The sequence below is a fragment of the Podarcis vaucheri genome, assembly GCF_965113315.1.
Source record: "Podarcis vaucheri genome assembly, chromosome: 10".
Taxonomy (NCBI): Eukaryota; Metazoa; Chordata; class Lepidosauria; order Squamata; family Lacertidae; genus Podarcis; species Podarcis vaucheri.
The window spans coordinates 6,150,315-6,168,731 of record NC_138748.1 but is presented as its reverse complement, the minus strand read 5'-3'; the positions used below and the strand labels follow the sequence as shown (position 1 = coordinate 6,168,731).

General features: G+C 43.6%; 1 protein-coding gene across 6 annotated transcripts in view; it reads left to right on the top strand.

The window, feature by feature from the left end:
* Window positions 1-10,509, top strand: part of CD36 (CD36 molecule (CD36 blood group)) — a 70,816-nt gene extending 60,307 nt beyond the window's left edge. For all 6 annotated transcript variants that reach the window (XM_082239768.1, XM_082239770.1, XM_082239766.1 and 3 more), the window contains 7 exons: window positions 1,039-1,108; window positions 1,862-2,049; window positions 3,372-3,490; window positions 5,065-5,138; window positions 6,418-6,472; window positions 8,072-8,236; window positions 9,934-10,509. In XM_082239768.1, coding sequence (XP_082095894.1) covers window positions 1,039-1,108; window positions 1,862-2,049; window positions 3,372-3,490; window positions 5,065-5,138; window positions 6,418-6,472; window positions 8,072-8,236 — 671 coding nt within the window. In that variant the 3' untranslated portion in view covers window positions 9,934-10,509. The remainder of the gene's footprint in view (window positions 1-1,038; window positions 1,109-1,861; window positions 2,050-3,371; window positions 3,491-5,064; window positions 5,139-6,417; window positions 6,473-8,071; window positions 8,237-9,933) is intronic.
* The last annotated feature ends 7,908 nt before the right edge of the window (window positions 10,510-18,417 follow it).

Sequence of the window (18,417 nt, the reverse complement as noted above, 5' to 3'; positions counted from 1 at the left end):
GAAATTAATGGAGTGGGTGGGTGGGTGGGTGGATCTGACGTAGAAGAGCTGGGTGTCGGGGGCTGTTTAAATCCCCTGGGAGAAGACCTGAGGGAAGTCTGATTGTTCCTTCAGGCCCTCAGGATTTGCAGACCAAAGCTTGATATTTTTAATCAGCTGGTGAGAAAAACAGCGACAACATACCTCTGCACTCCTTTCACCATTTTGTCATTTGGAGTTTTGAACAGTAGCTCAGTGCCATACGCAAAAGCAGGCTGGTCAGCATTTTGAGAGTAAGCACTGCAGTTTTGCTGGGATGTGTGTTCATATTTAAACAAGAGGTAGATGTGGTAACCTTCAGATGTTGTGGATCACAACCTCCATCATCCCCAGCCAGCATCGCCAATTGCCAGAGATGATGGGAGTTGTGGTCCACAATACTCATTTAAATTATTAAAAAGATCTTACCTATGTGGACAGAATGTATCTCGCCTACTTTTTATGATCCATGTCTCCAGTCATTGGATGTCTCCCCTCCTGCACCCCCCAAGGCAGTGAAGTAGAAAAATAAGAAAATATCTGTCACCCCTAATCATTACAATAACATGCGAACTGGTCTGTTCATTATCCTGTTTCCCTGATATCTGGGATAGCTGAGAGGTGGAATCAGCCTCACTTGCTAGTCAACAAGATGTGGGTGGTGTTTGTTTAAATCCAAGGAATGATTTCTTCTTTGCCATGGACTCTGTGTAACCTTAGATGACTTTCTGTATCTTGGCTTCAGGTCAACCAATGGGTGGTTTCCAAATTAACTCAGACAGTATTTTTAAAAGTACCATTAAAAACTTCAGATCTTGCACTCTAATGTTAAAAGCCTTGGGAAGATGTCAGATGTATGTTTTTCTTGCCTTCCTCTGAAATGTCTGTCTGCAGTGTCTCTTAATCCAGTTGCGAAAATTGGCCAGATGAGATAGATGAACACAAGTGAACTGGCCTGTGTGTTGTGCAAACCTGAGCACAAGCTGGGAATTCATATGATATTTCTCATTTTATTTGCAGATGGGGCTTCCTTTCCCCCGTTTGTCCAAAAGACTGCAAGACTTGATTTATTTTCTTCTGATATTTGCAGGTAAAGAGCATCATAAAGTCCTTTTCTATACTTGACTTAGGAAGGATATAATGATTAAAAGTTTGTTTTTGTTTTTTATATTTAAAAAATCTGGCTTATAGTCAGCTTGGGGTAACACTGAAGAGAACCAGCATTGTTCTGGCAAAGCTTCTGCATTGTTTGGGCCAAATTTGGGCATCATATGAGAGATCAATGACCAAATTCTTCCACATTTTTTTAAGTTAAAGGCAGGCACAGAATGCCCCAAATCACACAACTACAGTGCTATTTGCCAATAGAAACCGTCCCCCAAAGTTACTATTTAGCCATATGGAAAACTAGTGTGTTAACTCCTCTGGTGCCATTCTTTTCACCAGTTATTTTTTATGGCAGCCCATCAGATTTTTGGTCCCACTGTATCAAAAACTGCTGTGAGGTAGTACTACTGAAGCAATATTTCTTCAGGCCTTCCCAAGGAGGAAAATCATCCATAAGGGTTGCAAATTAATTTAGCTCTTCAAATGTGTTCAGGCTTGTTTTGGTCACCTCATGCGTTTGGAGAGGTGTTGAAAACACATTGAAAGTAATGGGCACAGATTGAAAATAATGGGCAGGTTGAAATCTCTGGCTCATATTTTAATTTTGCAGATAGCCACCAAATGTATGGGAAGTGTATGGATAGCAGATTAGGATAATAGAAATTATGAAATTACAGGTGCCTGTATGTTTGCTCCTAAATTAAGACGCTACCTTCCTGTCCCACTTCATATCCAGATCCATCTACAGCAACTTTGACAGTGAACAGACTGTGAAGGACATCCCACTCTATCGCTTCGTTGTCCCTCCAGGTGCTTTTGCATCTCCTCTTGTCAATCCTGACAACATCTGCTTCTGCACAGAGAAAGAGATATCCCAGAATTGCACATTAGCTGGAGCACTGGACATCAGTTCTTGCAAACAAGGTATCTGCTTGCAATTTGAAATGAGCAAGCTACTGGAGTGGTTAATATAAAGATTTGGAGGTCTGGACAATATGAACTTGGGAAGTGGTCCTGCCATAGGCTGTGCCCTCTGTTGTCCAACTAACAGCTCTTTGGTGAGAACGGAGGCACCAGGGGCAAGGCTCTGTATTGGGTCCAAATTATGTTACTTGCACTGAGTTCTCACTGATTTCATTGGAGCTTAAGTCATGTCTTAAGTTGTCCCATTAGATTCAAAAGGGAACCAACAGCCCTTTCTCTATAGCAATACTGCTAAAATGGAGTTGATCTATTAAGAGTAAATCTATTAAGGGCTGCACCTGAACTCACTTGTGCGGGCATGTTGTGATTGAGGCTTTATAATGTAAAGCTGAGTAAAATTCAACAATGGGGTAAATTGAAAAAAGAGAACTGAAATACTTGTGAGAGTTTTGTTTTTATCATTTAAAATGCAACAGATTTCATTCACTGTACACAAACTTTTAATACTTCAAATGTACACACATTCATACATCTACATATAGGTGTGTACATGTGTACACGGAGCAGAATTCCACATTGTAAAAGTTTTGCTTGCATATACAACAACCTGTACAACATTGCTCATAAGAATTGCAGGTGTGCCTGGACTCCCACTGGAGAAAGGGTGAGATGAAAATGAAATAATTTGCAAAGTCTTTCTTTTTTTGATGTTAAGCCATGTTAGCATCCTGAGCTATACTGGCACTACACATTCAAAACTTATATCTGATCGTGTGGTGGGGGCTAAACAGACCTGAATTGTGGTTGCATGTCAAAGGTTTATTAGCTGTGGTTGCATCATTTTTTTTACAGTATAAATTAATGTACATCTAAATTGTCACTGTTACACAATGCAATGTCTTGTGCAATTTAAGTAGAGATGTCATTATACTTGCCTCAAATGTTAGCACTGTGAGTCCAAAATCCTTTTCCAACTCAGTTTTTAAAAATGAGAATAACTCAAGGACTTCTGCCTTTTCTTTCCTCACTACCTGCATACCTTTGAGCCCCCTCCACCTCTTACCCAATTAACCTGACCACTGTTGGCACTCTGGCAGCTGCAAGCATGAAGAAAATAGCCTTCAGTTCCATTCTGAGCCCCTGGCATGCTGCTGCATAGGGTCTGTTTGGTGGTGGCCCCTGGAACAGATGTAGTTTTCCCCATATACGCTGAGTAGCGTGGTTTTTAGCATGCTAGGTGCTAGAAAGAGAAGGGAGAAAGTAAACTTGCTTGCTTACTGCCGTGGGATTGTACTGATGTTTTTTCTCCTCTTCCTCCGCAGGAAAACCTGTATATGTCACACTCCCCCACTTCCTCTATGCAAGTGAAGAAATTGCTCAAGGCGTTGAAGGCTTGCACCCAAATCCACCTGAGCATATGACCTTTTTGGATGTAGAGCCAGTAAGTAATCGCACTGAACCCTTTCGCTCTCTCCCCCTCCCTAAGCGCCTCAGTTCTGTCATTTAGAAAAACTAGGATTTGGCTTGCAGTAGAGCTCAGACTGATATCCTTTACATGCATAACTTAAACGTAACTTAAATGTAGCCCCACAAAGGGGGTGAGGTGGGATCTCAGCATCTTCTGTCTTGTCACACAGGATCTTGGCACCAGCGCTCTGGTGCAGTAGCAGCCTGTAACTTATGGATACTGCATGTGATCTTGGGATTAACTTTTGGGGTTCGTGAAAGAGTGGCCAGAGTGTTTGCCTCAGGAAAAGCTCCCTGAGGGACCTGTTGTTGCCAGATGTTTCTGAAGCTGGGCAGGGCCTAGTTTGCTTCAGCTGTGTGAGACAAGGGAGAATTATTCTCCACTCTTGGCAGAGGTCTCCCCTGCCTCCCCTGCCCCATTTCTTGATATCAAAGAACATCGGAACCTGCTTTAGACCACGTGAGACATCTAGCTCAGTCCTGACTAGGCCGCCTGTGTGCAGCTCTCCGTGGTTTCAGGCGCGGAATATTTCAAGCCCTAACTGGCAGTGCCAGAGATTGGACCTGCACACAAAGTCCTTCCCATATTGAACAAAAGCCTGATGCAAATCTTAAAGGGAAATGTCTTAAAATTGGCTGCCATCACTTGAGGGCTGAATTTTGCACTGTGAGCTCATGCACACCTCCTCTTGTGTGGGGCGGGCAAGCCCATGTCCTGCAAGCTGGACCAGGCGTGGCAGCTCTCCTCTCTGTCACAGCACTTCCAGGCCAGCAATGCAGATGGGATGGGGGGTTCACTGCCTGTGTTGCCCCACCCAGCACCGCACAGGGGCATGGGGGGGGAGCAAGTGAGTGCAGGTTTGGAGGCATTTAGCCCTGGGAGGTTTGAATATAACCCTCAGGTCAAACAAGGACCTAGCTACTTTGATGTAACTCATGTGGAATCATGATAAATGGCCTCTGTTCAAGGTGTTGCAGCTAGGACTTCACTCTTCCCAAAAGAAAAAGTGGACTGAAACACAGCCCTCCTTCAAAATTCTTCATGGCTCTTCTCCAGATTTTTGCAATGTAGTTCTCTTGCCGAGTATTGTCTACAGAAATGCATATACGACAATTAAGTCTACGTATCAATGCATATATTGCCAAAAGCATCTTAAGGACGCATTATAGTTGGGGAAATTGCATACAAACATGTATATTAGGAGAAATTTGCACATAAATGCTGACAAACATTCATGAGAGTTTGAAAATGCTGTGGAAATGTGAAAAACCAGAACTAAGACTGGAAAAATGAGCAACTAGGGAAATCTGAAATTGCAGTGGTGCTGCGATTGCCAATGTCTAGTTGCAGCTAAAGTAACAAGATAAATCATGTAACTTTGGTCATTTCCTGTTCAGCTACTCTTATAATAGAAAATGCTCTAATTTTGGATCCAAATAAAAACATGTTACTGTATTTTAATGCAGCTAATCACTAGCCTCCCCCCCCCGCCCCCTCGGCATCAATTGTTCATGGCACTTCATATTTATTTGTGTTGTGTTTTTAAGACCACAGGGTTTACACTGCAGTTTGCCAAAAGACTGCAAATCAATTTGTTGGTGAGGCCTTCTACAAAAATTACGTAAGTTGCTGTTTTAATTGAATTAAAAAGTAGTGCATGTGCTTCTCTGTAAATTCTCAGTGTTGGGTTTGTAAGTCCCTCTGCATACTTGAACCTGATCATTTTCAGGGTTGTACACTTTGTTCCTCAACATGTTATGGATACAGTAGAAATTATCACTCATTGTATGTCTGGACAGTTAATTCCAATATGTAGCGTTACATAACTGGACCCAACTCTATCCCAGGTCCCCTGTAATCTAAGGTAGAGTTTAGGTGATAAGGAAAAAGATAGAAGTTTCCTGGTACTTCGCTCCTTTCTGAAGAATACACAGTATTCAAGTCAATATTATTGGCTTGAATAGGAATGGAGAGAAATCAGATACAGTTTTCAGTTAAAGCCAGACTTGCTGAAGTTGCACTTTCTGAAACAATACACAAACCAAAGCATGTCCATCCTGTAATGGCAGCAGAGGCTGATGAGAGTTGGAGTCCAGCAACATCTGCAGGGCACCCACCCAATTGGCTCCTGCTGCTTTAGATTTTCTATTGAAGATGGAACTTCGGAAAGAACTTCTATTCCTGCTTAACGCAACATCATTTTGAGGAAAACCAGAGGAAAAGCATCACATGTGCTCTGGACACCTGTAGCTTCCCACCAGACATGCTGAAGTGAAATTTTGGGAGAACCTTTTTTTAGTTTTAACTTGGTGAAAAATGGGAGGAAATTTGTGACAAGTCATATAGTTCTTTTCTTCCATGCTACCTTGAAGAATATTCAGGTCTATCCTTAGGACAGCACACAATAGTGACAATATTGTCTAAAATGCAATAGGAAATACATCTCATTCCCCTTATCTGTCCATACTGGGCTGGTTCCAATGATCATAGCTATATATGCATGCAAATAATTTAATAATTTGGTTTATTAGAGAGATGAATGAGTCTTTTGCCTGGTGACAGGACCTTCGCAGCACAATCAATCAAACCAAGAAACCTCTGGAACCATAGCCTCCTCTTCTGTCCAAAGCAGGGAACTATGGTTACCAGCCTCAGACACTAAGGTTTGAGTTTTTAAGGTTTGATGGCTCACACTGTGAAAAGGGTATATGTGTGGGCTTTTAATTATTATTTAAGACTGCTTCATAAGATGTGACCATCTGAACATATCGGGATGTATGTAGTTCTTTTTAGGTTTATTCCTGTTGAACATGCAAAAACTGCTGCATAAATGCTATTCTGACTTACGGATCTTTGTCCCCTTTTTAATTCTAATTATATTTTCATATGTTTTATTTCAGCGTCCTAAAAAAGATCAAGTTGCCATTTCTCTTTCCTATTTTGTGGCTGAATGAGGTAAATTCTGTTTGTTGTTCTTCTCTGTTGCTCTTCATTAGTTATATAAGTACTGTTGTAACTAGCTATTCCTACTCCTTTAAAAATGTTGGCCAAGATTTGAAGACTTCCTTTCTATCACAGTTAATCTATATATTATGCTTGTCCTACTTCTTTAGTGTTGACGAGTTCCATGGGTGCCGCAGTGGTGGAATTTAGTTTTTAATATTTGAGGTTATTTGCAGCTGAGGCACCGGTGACAGCAAATCCACCTGCTCCCCATCAGAGCTCCAGAGGAGCAGCAGCTGCTCCCAAGGACACTCTCCTGTGTTTCTCTCTCTCTGAGGCCTCACTCAGAGTAAAGCCTCTTCCCAAAATTCTTTCTACTGTGTTTTCTGCTTAGACTTGCTTGCAATATGGCTGGATAGATGGACAAATTAGTCTGAGTCATCATCTTCAAGTGTCGCCTTGGGCCACTTTTCTGTTGCTTCCCAAATGGAAGATGTGCCTTGCAAACTTCACTGCATGAGAAATGCCTAAAGCAGGCATGGCCAAACATGGCCCTCCAGATGTTGTTGGACTACAACTCCCATTATCCCTAGCTAACAGGACCAGTGGCCAGGGATGATGGGAATTGTAGTCCCACAACATCTGAAGGGCCAAGTTTGGCCATGCCTGGCCTGAAGTCATCCTGGCTCCATTAACCCTCTCCAATCCAACCTGCCGTATCCCAACACCATTGGGTGAACTGAAGTGGCACAATCTTGGATGGTGTCCCTTCCCTTCAGGGGCTCATCTTTTTTGAATGCTTTGTGTTGTAAACCAGCTACCCTATTAGAGATGTTTACAACAGCCTTCTCCTCTGTGTTTGGCTACACCAGCTGTCTTGTCTGCTTGCCTGCCTGCCTGCCTGTCTTATCTATCTGGTCCCCTTCAGAAATTACTGAATGACATGATCCTTAACCCTTGGCCATACTAGCTGAAAGTCCCAAAAGCACCTGAAGGCCAACACTGCTGTAGAGCACCTGGGTTCCCAGGGTGTGGCCATCACTTTGTTGACTAAGCAGGTGTGAGTCTGGGTCATTGCCCAGATGGGAGACCTCCTGGAAACCACATTCCCAAAGGAATAACTTCAATCAAGAAGATAGAAGACATTTATCTTGCACTGCACTATGTGCAGCATGTGTTGGTAAAACATTTTGAACAATGTATGGATAACCACTTAAGTCTCTTCTTGCACCGGTGGTGTCATCCTGGGTGGGGAATCTCGAACACATGAGTCTGTATAGGCCCACTGAGCCTCCCCAGTTGTCCTGCAATGCTGTATTCACTGAGCCAAACCCACCTGCCCTACATGATGCCAGGTGTGGGGCAGGTAAAAGCCTGATGGCCATGAGCAGGTTTGCAGGCCTTAGGTAGCACTTTGAAAGGGGCTTCTGAAGATGTGACAATCAGCTGGTTGTTGTTCCTCCCCCCCTTTCACCATTCCATTTATTATTATTTTTATGCAGTGGAACTGGGTGTAATCAGGGATGTAAGCAGGTTCCTTTTCATAGATCCAAGATGGAAATAACTTGACATTGCAGTTTCCACATGTGGGTCTCCCTCTTCTTCCTCCAGACGGCCATTATTGATGATAAGAAAGCTGAGTTTTTCCGAGAGAAAGTGACCAATAAGATCAAGCTTCTGCATCTGTTGGAAGCGGTGCTCATCATTGCTGGTAGCGTGATGTTCCTTGGATTCCTCGTCTCGTTCTTAGTATGCCGAGCGCAGAAATCAAAATAAGTAAGGAAACAGGACTCTGGCAGGATTTCCTTTGATGATTATTTCTGAGATTCTTTGGCTGAAATAATACCAGCAATGGGAGACCATTTTGCACGTGTCGAAGGCAAGGCTTGGAAAAAGATGTATTGATTTTTATCAAGCAAATCTATACCTTAGGTGAACATTAAATGTGCTGCTACTCTGATTCCAGACACCGGGTGGTATATCCAATGAAACTGTACTGTCAATAGCAGATAGCTTTTTAGAAGGGTTGTACATAGATGGTGCTCAGAAATGAAACTTCCAGTGGCCTCTTGGGCTTCCAATATCCTTATGCAGTGGCTTAAGGCTTAGTGTGTGTCTTCACACAATCCTATTAAATTTCAGCTTTAAATAAGCATACATTTAAAAACATAATGCAAGAAATACATTTTTTACCCATGAATCCAAATTTGCTGCAGTTTTCCAGTGAGTTTACATTAATGGGAAGCTGGAAAACTGAAGCAAATTCGGATTTGCTGGTAAAAATCGCAAGTTTTGCCTCCAGATGGTTGCTTCCAAACCTACCCCTCTCTTGCCCTCACCACTCCCTTCGGGAAATCCATATAGACCAGCCTTGGTCCCTAGGAGTTGTTGGACTACAACTTCTATCATTCATAGCCAGAATGGCCAGTGATGATGGGAGTTGTAGTCAACAACATCAGGGGACCCGAGGTTGAGGAAGGCATTAATATAGATAGTAGTAGCTGGTCCTGGAGCACTGCTTTCCTGACCTCCCATCCACTGGGCTTGAGGCAGCAGTGAGCTTGGCATGGTGGAAGGGCACCAGTGGGAGCACCAGATCCACGACTGCATTTGCACTGTGCCAGCCTTGCCACTCCCCCTCCTGGTAAGCCACAGCAATGACAGTGATGGGAAGTCGGGCAAGCAGTGTTGCCCCATCAACCACTACCAACAGCCACTGACTCCAGCTCCTGATATATGTGGGGTGGACCATCTCCAGCGCTCCAGGCTTTGGCCTATAAGAAGTGTTGACATTCATAGTTCTGTCACTGAATTTTCACATCATGCTAAGTCAGGGTTTACTGTTAATACGCAGATCACTTCTGCTATGCTTTCCCCTAGCAGCTAGTGGAAGCAACCCCCCCTGCCCCCGCCCCCACCTCCTTGGCTTAGTGTTACATCTGACCTGGGGACTGGGGTGCCAAATGACCCATGCATGGCAAGCCAAGAAAAAATATTTGCTTCAGATCACAATTCCCAATTCAGATGTAATGCTTAGCCAAGAATTGTTGTCTTCGCTCTCGCTTTTTACCGGGGAAGAGTGATGTGGGAGAGATCTGCATATTCATAGGAAAACATTTACTATGACGCAAGAATCCAGCCATTGTCCTCTCCCCAAAAGTCAGAAACATACTTAACAGAGTTTGCCTATGGTATGAAGGTCCTGTGCAATACAAGTTTCAAAAAATTACAGAAAGGTTACTCCTTTCCCCAAGGAATGTTGCTTTTCACATTAAGCGGGTTTCTATCTTTAGCCCAGTTAATACAATGCAAAGGATGTTATCTGATACTTCTGATAAACGATCAAAAGGCCTTTATGGTTCTATTATAGAACCACAATCTCTGCTGTGATATGTCTGCTAAAGCCTTCCATGAGAAATTGATCCAGATACCCTGGATCTGCTGAACTAACTTGGGGTGATTTCTGTTCTCAGGTACCAAGCTACTTCAGGTATCAAGCTACTGCAGATGTAGGCAATAGTCATTTCAGACTTTAAGCAAGGGAGGGTAATGAACCTTCCGGATGAACCTTCCTGATGGCATTGCTGGACTGTGCTTTGTATGTGGCAAATCAGCTTAGGAAGAAGCCCCGCCTCGGTGTGTTGAGTGAAGTATGTGCCTTTGCCTGCCAGAACCCCAAAGATGCTCAGAAGAGAGACTATCGTTAAATCTGACTTTCTGGCATTCTATGAGCCTTTTATAAGACATCCATCAAACCTGCGCTACCGTTTATGCAGCTTGCTGCTGCTGCCACAGTCTCTTCCCACCTGAGGAATTCAAGAATGGGAAGAGAAGTTCTTTGCCTTAACTGTGTCCAGAATGCACAGAATCCTGCTCTCGAACATGTTCAATCATTTGTTTTTCATCCGCACCTTCAAGAAGTTGAAGAAGCCTCTAAAATTAAGCTGCTGTTCTTTTTCTCTCTCCAAAGATGTGATTTTAGAAGATGAGAAATGTAAAACACAATTAATTGTAACATATGGATTTCAGTAAAGGGTTTGTCAAAAAGACTGTCTGTATTTCTTTGTTTTTGTACCCACGCTTGCAAGTCTATGTGCAACCACACTCCTGCTCACCGCCAAAGTGGGGATGGGTAAATCTGCTAATTTCAGTTTCTCCATTTCACCTCCACTGCATTTTAGTTCAGTTACCCACATCTGCACACCAGCTTGTGGATTATTATTTTTTAGAAGTCCTTGTGAAAATTCACCAGAGAATTCCTCCTAGTAAGCACCTTTGCTTGCAATTTTGGCCTAATGTAACACATTTTTGCAAAGCAATTTTGTGTATTCATGTACAGTGGTGCCTCGCAAGATGAAATGAATCCGTTCCGCGAGTCTCTTCGCCTTGCGGTTTTTTCGTCTTGCGAAGCACGGCTATTAGTGGCTTAGCGGCTATTAGCGGCTTAGCGGCTATTAGAGGCTTAGCGGCTTTAAGAAAAAGGAAACAAACTTCCCCCATAGGGAAATTCGTCTTGCGAAGCAACTAAAAAAACGGAAAACCCTTTCGTCTAGCGAGTTTTTCGTCTTGCGAGGCATTCGTCTTGTGGGGCACCACTGTATGTTAGTTTCACTAATACACACATATTGATGTACATTTGCTTTTAGCACACATTACCTGGCTGGAGAACTGCATTGTCAAATCCAAAGAAATGCCTATTTCAAAGGTTTCAGTTGGTGTCATGTTTCAGAAAGGGCAAATTTTGGTAGGTTCACCTTTAAATGTGCAAGGAATCCAATTTATCCCCTGTTGCTGTGTTGCAGCCATGAAAAGTAGACTCTCTAGCATATTGGGAACTTCTCTTCACCAGATATACTGGTTGCAATAAATAAATAAAATTAGCTTGATTTGGAAAATACTTACACAATTCTCCCTGGCTTTGGGTGTATGTGGCCAGTGCAAATATTATTGGGAGGTATTACCTAAATCTGGAGGTGGCTTCAGGTCTAAGGGAAGGAAGAGCAAGTGTCAGCAGTGCAAATACCTTTCCCTGGTCACCCTCCCCCCCTCTGCTTGCAGGCTAAGAAATGCTTTTGAGGCCAAAGATTGTTGCCTCCTTTGTTTCAGACCACTTACTCCTCAGGTGCAGCTATATTAAAAGTAATCTCAATAAAATACTCTTAAAACACCCTGCTTTTGTTTTCCTTTCTGTCTTTGTGTTCATGATTGAATGTCAGACTGTATCCAAATGGCATCCATTGGACTATAGCTGTGTGTTAGCTCTCAAAGTCCCCATCTGTGCTGCTGCAGACCTTCGCATGGGAAGGTAGGGGAGCCCAGTGTTCCACATCCATTTTCATATACATACATCATCTCATATAAGAAGTGGGACACTGCACTTACATTCGCCTTTGGTTCTTGCAGCAGGCCTCTTGCGTCTGGTCCTCAAAACAAACCCAGTGATGCTTCAGCTACAATTGCCATATTGCAAATGACAGGGCTGAGGATAAAGAATGGAGTTTTTATTTGCTTGCTTACAGTAGTTCTCTTGGTCATCTACTGACAGATCTGGGTGGATCACAAAGATAAAAGCAGGATATTAAAAGTATAAGAAAGTTGCATAATAAAAATATCCAGCAGAAAACCCTAAATCCAAGTTCACCGTTGAACTGTAAATATGCAACTTACTGCTAAATGATAGACTGACAGGCATCCCTTATCTGAACAGGCTTTGTTCATGTTCTCAGGACGTCAATTGCATGAAGCATATTTTACTGCATTGTGGGCAGTACGAGCAAGCCAGGGACCAACTGATCAACCCCCTACTGGCAAATCTGCTGGGAAAATCTGAAGCCTCCCATATTAAATATTTGCTGGAGGACAGGTCCAATTATATTACATTGCCCGTGGCAAAGTTTCTTTTGGAAGTTAAAAGAAACAAAGATCATCATGCTTGAGTCATAACAAAATAAAAAAATTCCTTCTAGTAGCACGTTAAAGACCAACTAAGTTAGTTCTTGGTATGAGCTTTCGTGTGCACGCACACTTCTTCAGATACACTGAAACAGAAGTTGCCAGATCCTTCTATATAGTGAGAAGGTGGGGAGGGGTATTACTCAGAAGGGTGGTGGGAATATTCATAACAAAATGACTGCCTCGGTTTCTCTCTCTCTTGTGGTTGGCTGTCTTAACTGTATTTTGTTCTGTACTTGTCCTATGGATCTTTGGACCGCAATAAATATTTAAAATAATAATAAAAATGCAATATGCAGGCAGTGGGTTAAAAATTCAGATTTCACATGGTGCTGAGAAGACTGTATTTAAGGTGCCAGACAAGGTTCTCTGAGGAGGTTTATCCATAAGTAGGGTGCTATCACTGAGAAGGCCTGTCCCTGGTTGTCATGTCTCTCCACAGCCTGCGCAACCTTAGCGGCTAAGGTGAAATTTGAGCTGCCCATCTTCTCCACCTGGTGCTGCTAATGCACAACTATAATTCACTTCTGTGCAGGACAAGTAGACTTCATTTTTGTTGCCTGAGATTCTCAGAGCCTGTGTGTCGTGGCTTGTACGCTCAGCACCAGAATCAAATCTTGGCTGTGGTGAAGTAATAAGACATGTTTCCATTTTTAACTAGCCGCAACATGACATCAAGGCATCAATTAATTGGAACTCTCATTTTCACATTATCTGGGAAGTGTGAATGTTGAATATGTGCAACTTAAGCAATGGCCGCTAGGTGGCAGTGGTGCATTTCAAAGTCAACGATTTTCTTCCATACTAGTCAGATGAAATCTTGCACATTTTCCAGAATGCTGAACACCATCACCTCAGCAAAATGATGAGGTTGAAAGATTTGGAATACTACATGCCAATGGACAGATTTCAAAGGAAGTAAAAGATACAGGATTAATATTGAGAAGTAGTTAAGTAGTAGTTAACACAAGTTAATGCTGAACCAGTCCCTGTTTCACAGCTTAAGTGAAAATGCCCAGGATAGAACCAGTAGAACAAGTCAGATTTCTCTGCCATATTCTCACTAGGCTGCATCCAGATTCTCAGTATTTTGTGGGAGGAGTTCAACTGCATGTGTTAAATTTAGGGTTCTGCAATTAAAGTGGATTAAAACTCTGGCACAACAAATCCACTTTAACAGAAACAGATTACTGGTAGTTTGCGGAAGTGATGCACCAAAATGTGTGGGTTTATGATTGATAAATGGGGAGGTAAGTGCAAGTAGATAAATAGGTACCGCTCTGGCGGGAAGGTAAACAGCGTTTCCGTGCGCTGCTCTGGTTCACCAGAAGCGGCTTCGTCATGCTGGCCACATGACCCGGAAGCTGTACGCTGGCTCCCTCGGCCAGTAAAGCGATATGAGCGCCGCAACCCCAGTCGTCCGCGACTGGGTCCCTTTACCTACATTATAATCTAATCCAAGATCACGTTCGTGCAAGTATTATGCCTTTAAAGGTGAGTGTCGAAACAGTATGTGGTCCCTCCATGTTTCATTTTGAACTAGTTCCGCCAGCCAACAACTTTGCCCCAATACTGAAGGCCAACCTGTTGCTTCTGAAGTCAGCGCAATTAAAGGTAAACTCTACTTTTAAAACTAAGGCACACTGAACAGCTATGTAATATGTTGTGCAACTGGAATTTCTGTAGTGGCATAATGTGAGTTTTCCCTTTCTGATAAGAGTTTTGAATTCTGCTGAGGAACATGAACAAGTCATGCTGGCCCGTTAACTCTACATTTGTCCAAACCCCAGATTATTCAAAGCAGTTGGCCTGTTCTTGGCTGTAATCATTTTATTCAGAAGAGTTTAGGTTCCTAGGTCTCTGTTCTAATCGCTCCATAAGCACCTTTCTACTGTGTACCTGTTGTCTGCAACACATTTTATGGTTCAGATCTAGGGAAAGGCTTCTGGGTAATTTTTGCTATTCTGCCAATAGGGCATGTTGAATTTTTCAACTTTCAAATTCCAAAAATGAGGGGTGCTAAAAAGTTGTAACATGACTTAGGGATTCAATAGATATTTGGGTTAAATGAATATGATTCAGTTTTGCTTGGCAAGTAAAAGGTGTGTAAAATTGCATAAAGGGACCCTTGACCGTTAGGTCCAGTTGTGGCTGACTCTGGGGTTGCGGCGCTCATCTCGCTTTACTGGCCAAGGGAGCCGGCGTACAGCTTCCGTGTCATGTGGCCAGCATGACTAAGCCGCTTCTGGCGAACCAGATCAGCGCACGGAAATGCCGTTCACCTTCCCGCCAGAGCAGTACCTATTTATCTACTTGCACTTTGACGTGCTTTCAAACTGCTAGGTTGGCAGGAGCAGGGACCGAGCAATGGGAGCTCACCCCGTCGTGGGGATTCAAACTGCTGACCTTCTGATTGGCAAGTCCTAGGCTCTGTGATTTAACCCACAGTGCCACCCGTGTCCCGTAAAATTGCATAGAAATTATTAAAAATGATTGCCAGTTATGTTAGTACCTGACACTCTCAGAAGGTAAAACTAAAATTCTTTGGTTTTCCAAGAGCAGTTTATTTGCTCCTTAACCAAACAAAGACTTACCAAGCTAAATGTCCAATCACAAAAATAAAAGCATATTTGAATTGCTCACACCAAAAGGCATTTTTTAAAGACCCCTTACTGAAGGGATGTGCAAAAAATGAGTTTCACCCCCTAAAATCACATGCCCTGCTCTGCCAGTAATGACCAGATGGTCTTCTCGTTCTTCTCCAATGCTGCTTCGATGAAACTATGGATTATCATTATCTAAGCAGATGCCAATTGATTTGGGGGCGAGGAGAGATAGTGCAGAGTATATTTTGGTTCTGCTTTAGCTAGTGATGCTTAAAACGCCTGGCACTAAGTGGTTTAAATCTGATTGCTTGCTGGCATTTGCTAAAGTGCAAAATAACACTCTGGGGAAGAATTGATTCCTTCTGAGAGCTGCCTGCACTTTTGTTTAGTCCTGGATTTATCAAGACACACCATCTTTGAGCATCTGGAGTAGTAGGAGTCCAAAACAAATTGTCCGCTCCACACATTGCTTAGCCCTGGCGTGGTCATTTGATTCCTGAGAAATGAACACATTCGGCATGTGCAGGACAAACTCTTCACCTCCAAGAATGGCCGTCTAGCAAACACCAGCTGCAGAGAGCGCTGAGCCAACTGAGCAAGGAGGGGGAAGCCCAAACGCTGTGTTCACAGCTGCATTAGCACTTAATAACAGGGATGCCTTTTAAACACCGACCAAAACTGGCCAGCAGGAATTAGGGGATTTGGGTCTTAGAACAGAAGAACATGACCGGGTTTTGTGACAAGCCCACTTGGATCACTGGGCCAGCAGCCACCCTTTCATATGGTTGCATCACCATCCCAAAGGGATACTAAATCCACCACCCCACCTCCTTGGTTTGGACAGAATGGATTAGGCAGTGCTTTCAAGTAACAACCATAAGGTCAGACAGACGTAACGATCTTGCAATCTGTGGTGCAGAGTGCACCGAATCCTGAGATTGGCTTGTCTACATAGCTCTCCTTGGATAGTTATGGATAGTAAACTTCATTCTATGAAACAATTTCGCTTTCTTAAACTGCCCCAAATAGGCCTTTCTAGTTAATTGTTATGTACTCAGTTGAATAGGATCCAAAATGCAGCAGTCTGATTGGTCCTAGAACAATAGGATTCAGAATGCAGCAGTCTGATTGGTCCTAGAACAATGCAGCAGTATGATTGGTTGGCAGGAACCACCCAATCATGCTCCAGATATAAGTGAATCCACAACCTGATTGGCTTACAGTAGAATTCCAGAATTAGCCAATCATGTGCAGCCCATTGTGTAAATAATGTACCGTATTTTTCGCACCATAGGACGCACCGGACAATAGGATGCACTTTGTTTTAGAGGGGGGAGAACAAGAAAAAAATATTCTCCCCCTCTCTGCCCAGCGCCCCTTCAGTGAAGCGGCAGGAGGCGCTGCACAGAGAGGGGGAGAACTTTCCCCCTCTTGTTTTCCCGCTCTAAAACAAGGTGCCGTTTAAGGTGCGTTCAGGCGGCTACCCTGGAAGCCTGGAGAGCGAGAGGGGTCAGTGCACACCGACCCCTCTCGCTCTCCAGGCTACAGGTTCCTTTCGACCTGCTCTTTGGCGCTGGCGGGGGGAAGCCCACCACCAGCCCCAAAGAGCAGGTCAGGGAGCAGCGGAAAGGCGCAGCGGAGAGGCTCCTGCCATAGCCGCGCGTCACCTCTCCAGCCGGGAGAGGGTTGCGGGGCTATGGTGTCTTCACTCCATAGGACGCACACACATTTCCCCTTCATTTTTGAAGGGGAAAAAGTGTGTCCTATAGAGCGAAAAATACGGTATATAAAGCAGATACTTTGAGGGGACATTCATTCATTCCTCCTCACCACTTTGAGCTGAATAAAGAGCATGAAATCACTTTGCGACTCTGAGTATATTTCATTAATAGCCATTTCACCACTGAAGGTGATGCCTCAGAAATATGGCTGGGATGAGGGGACATTGGACAACAGCTTCATAAAATCCACACAAGGCAATCATGGTCACCATATTGGATGGCGTTCAAAGAGGATTAGCCAAATTCACAGAGGATAAGTCAGAGGCAGTGGGAATCTTAGAAGGGGGGAGGGAAGGCTGTTGCCCCCAGGTCCTGTGAGAACTGGACGTTGGACTAGAGGGGCCATTGGCCTGATCCAGGAGGCTCCTCCTAGGTTCTTAAGCCCTGGCTTGGCTAGCCAAGGGACATTGTATTATTATTATTATTAGTAGTAGTAGTAGAAGTAGTAGTAGTAGTAGTAGTGTACTGCCCTAGGTCTCAGGGTGGTTCACAGGATAAAACCACAATATAAAACCACAAAATACATAATCAAAATAAGAACAAGAACAACCCAATAACCCACCCACCCTCAACACATTTTAAATGGGCATTGGATGTCAATTAACCAAAGGCCTGGTTGAAGAGGAAGGTTTTTGCCTGGTGCCTAAAGGTGTATAATGAAGGCACTGTAGTCACTTGTCTCAGAAACCTGGACTGGACTGTTCTCCATTAGTGTGCCCTCAGCCTATGTAGGTTGTTTAGGCAAAACCTCATCCTTCCGACCCTCCAAGTGTCAGGGACAGTCTGAGATTTATAGACTTTGCCTCACTTTCTGATTTGTTCCCGTAGGACATCCCTATTTTCATCAGAAAAATGTTGGAGTGTATGGAGTTATGTGGCACCTGAGCCAAGGATCTAAGCGACCATACAACCTTTTAAGACATCTGAAGGCAGCCCTGAATCGTTTTGTTATGTTTTTATAGATGCTGGAAGCTGGCCAGAGTGGCTGGGGCAACCCAATCAGATTGGCGAGGTATTATAATTATCATTATGGAATGGGACATCCCTATTTTTGTCGGAGAAATGTTGGAGGATATGCATCCTTGAGAGAGGAAGCAGGTGGGAGGTTTCTGAGGAAAGGGATGAGGAACTGGTCCTTGGAAGTACATCTGAGGGATCTTATTTCTAGCTGCCAGAAGAGTGCAATGTTGAATTTCTCCCACAGTCTATATGGCACACAAAAAGCTCTCCTCTTCCCTGCCAATAACCACGAGAGAGTGAAGCAGCTGCCTTGGGACAGCAGGTGCTGACCACCATTTAAAAGCCAGCATGCTGTTGGTGCCCTTCAAGCGAGAGTTACATTTTCTGGATTTTCTGCCTTTGGGGTGGCCAAATCTCCCAGTGACCTTTTCTGTACGACTCTCTTCAGGAACTGCAACTGGCTTCCTTTCTCACATGTGCATGGCAGACAGAGTCAAGTCTTGATTCTGAAATGGGCTAATTCTCTCCATGCCTGTTGTGGACTAGGGGTGAGGAATGGGATCTGTCCAGTGTCAGTCACCCGCTGTCAGGCAACCTTTTTGCCTGGAAGTATCTCACGGAGAGCTTTGAAAGGGGCTTCTCATGATTGCCAGTCAGC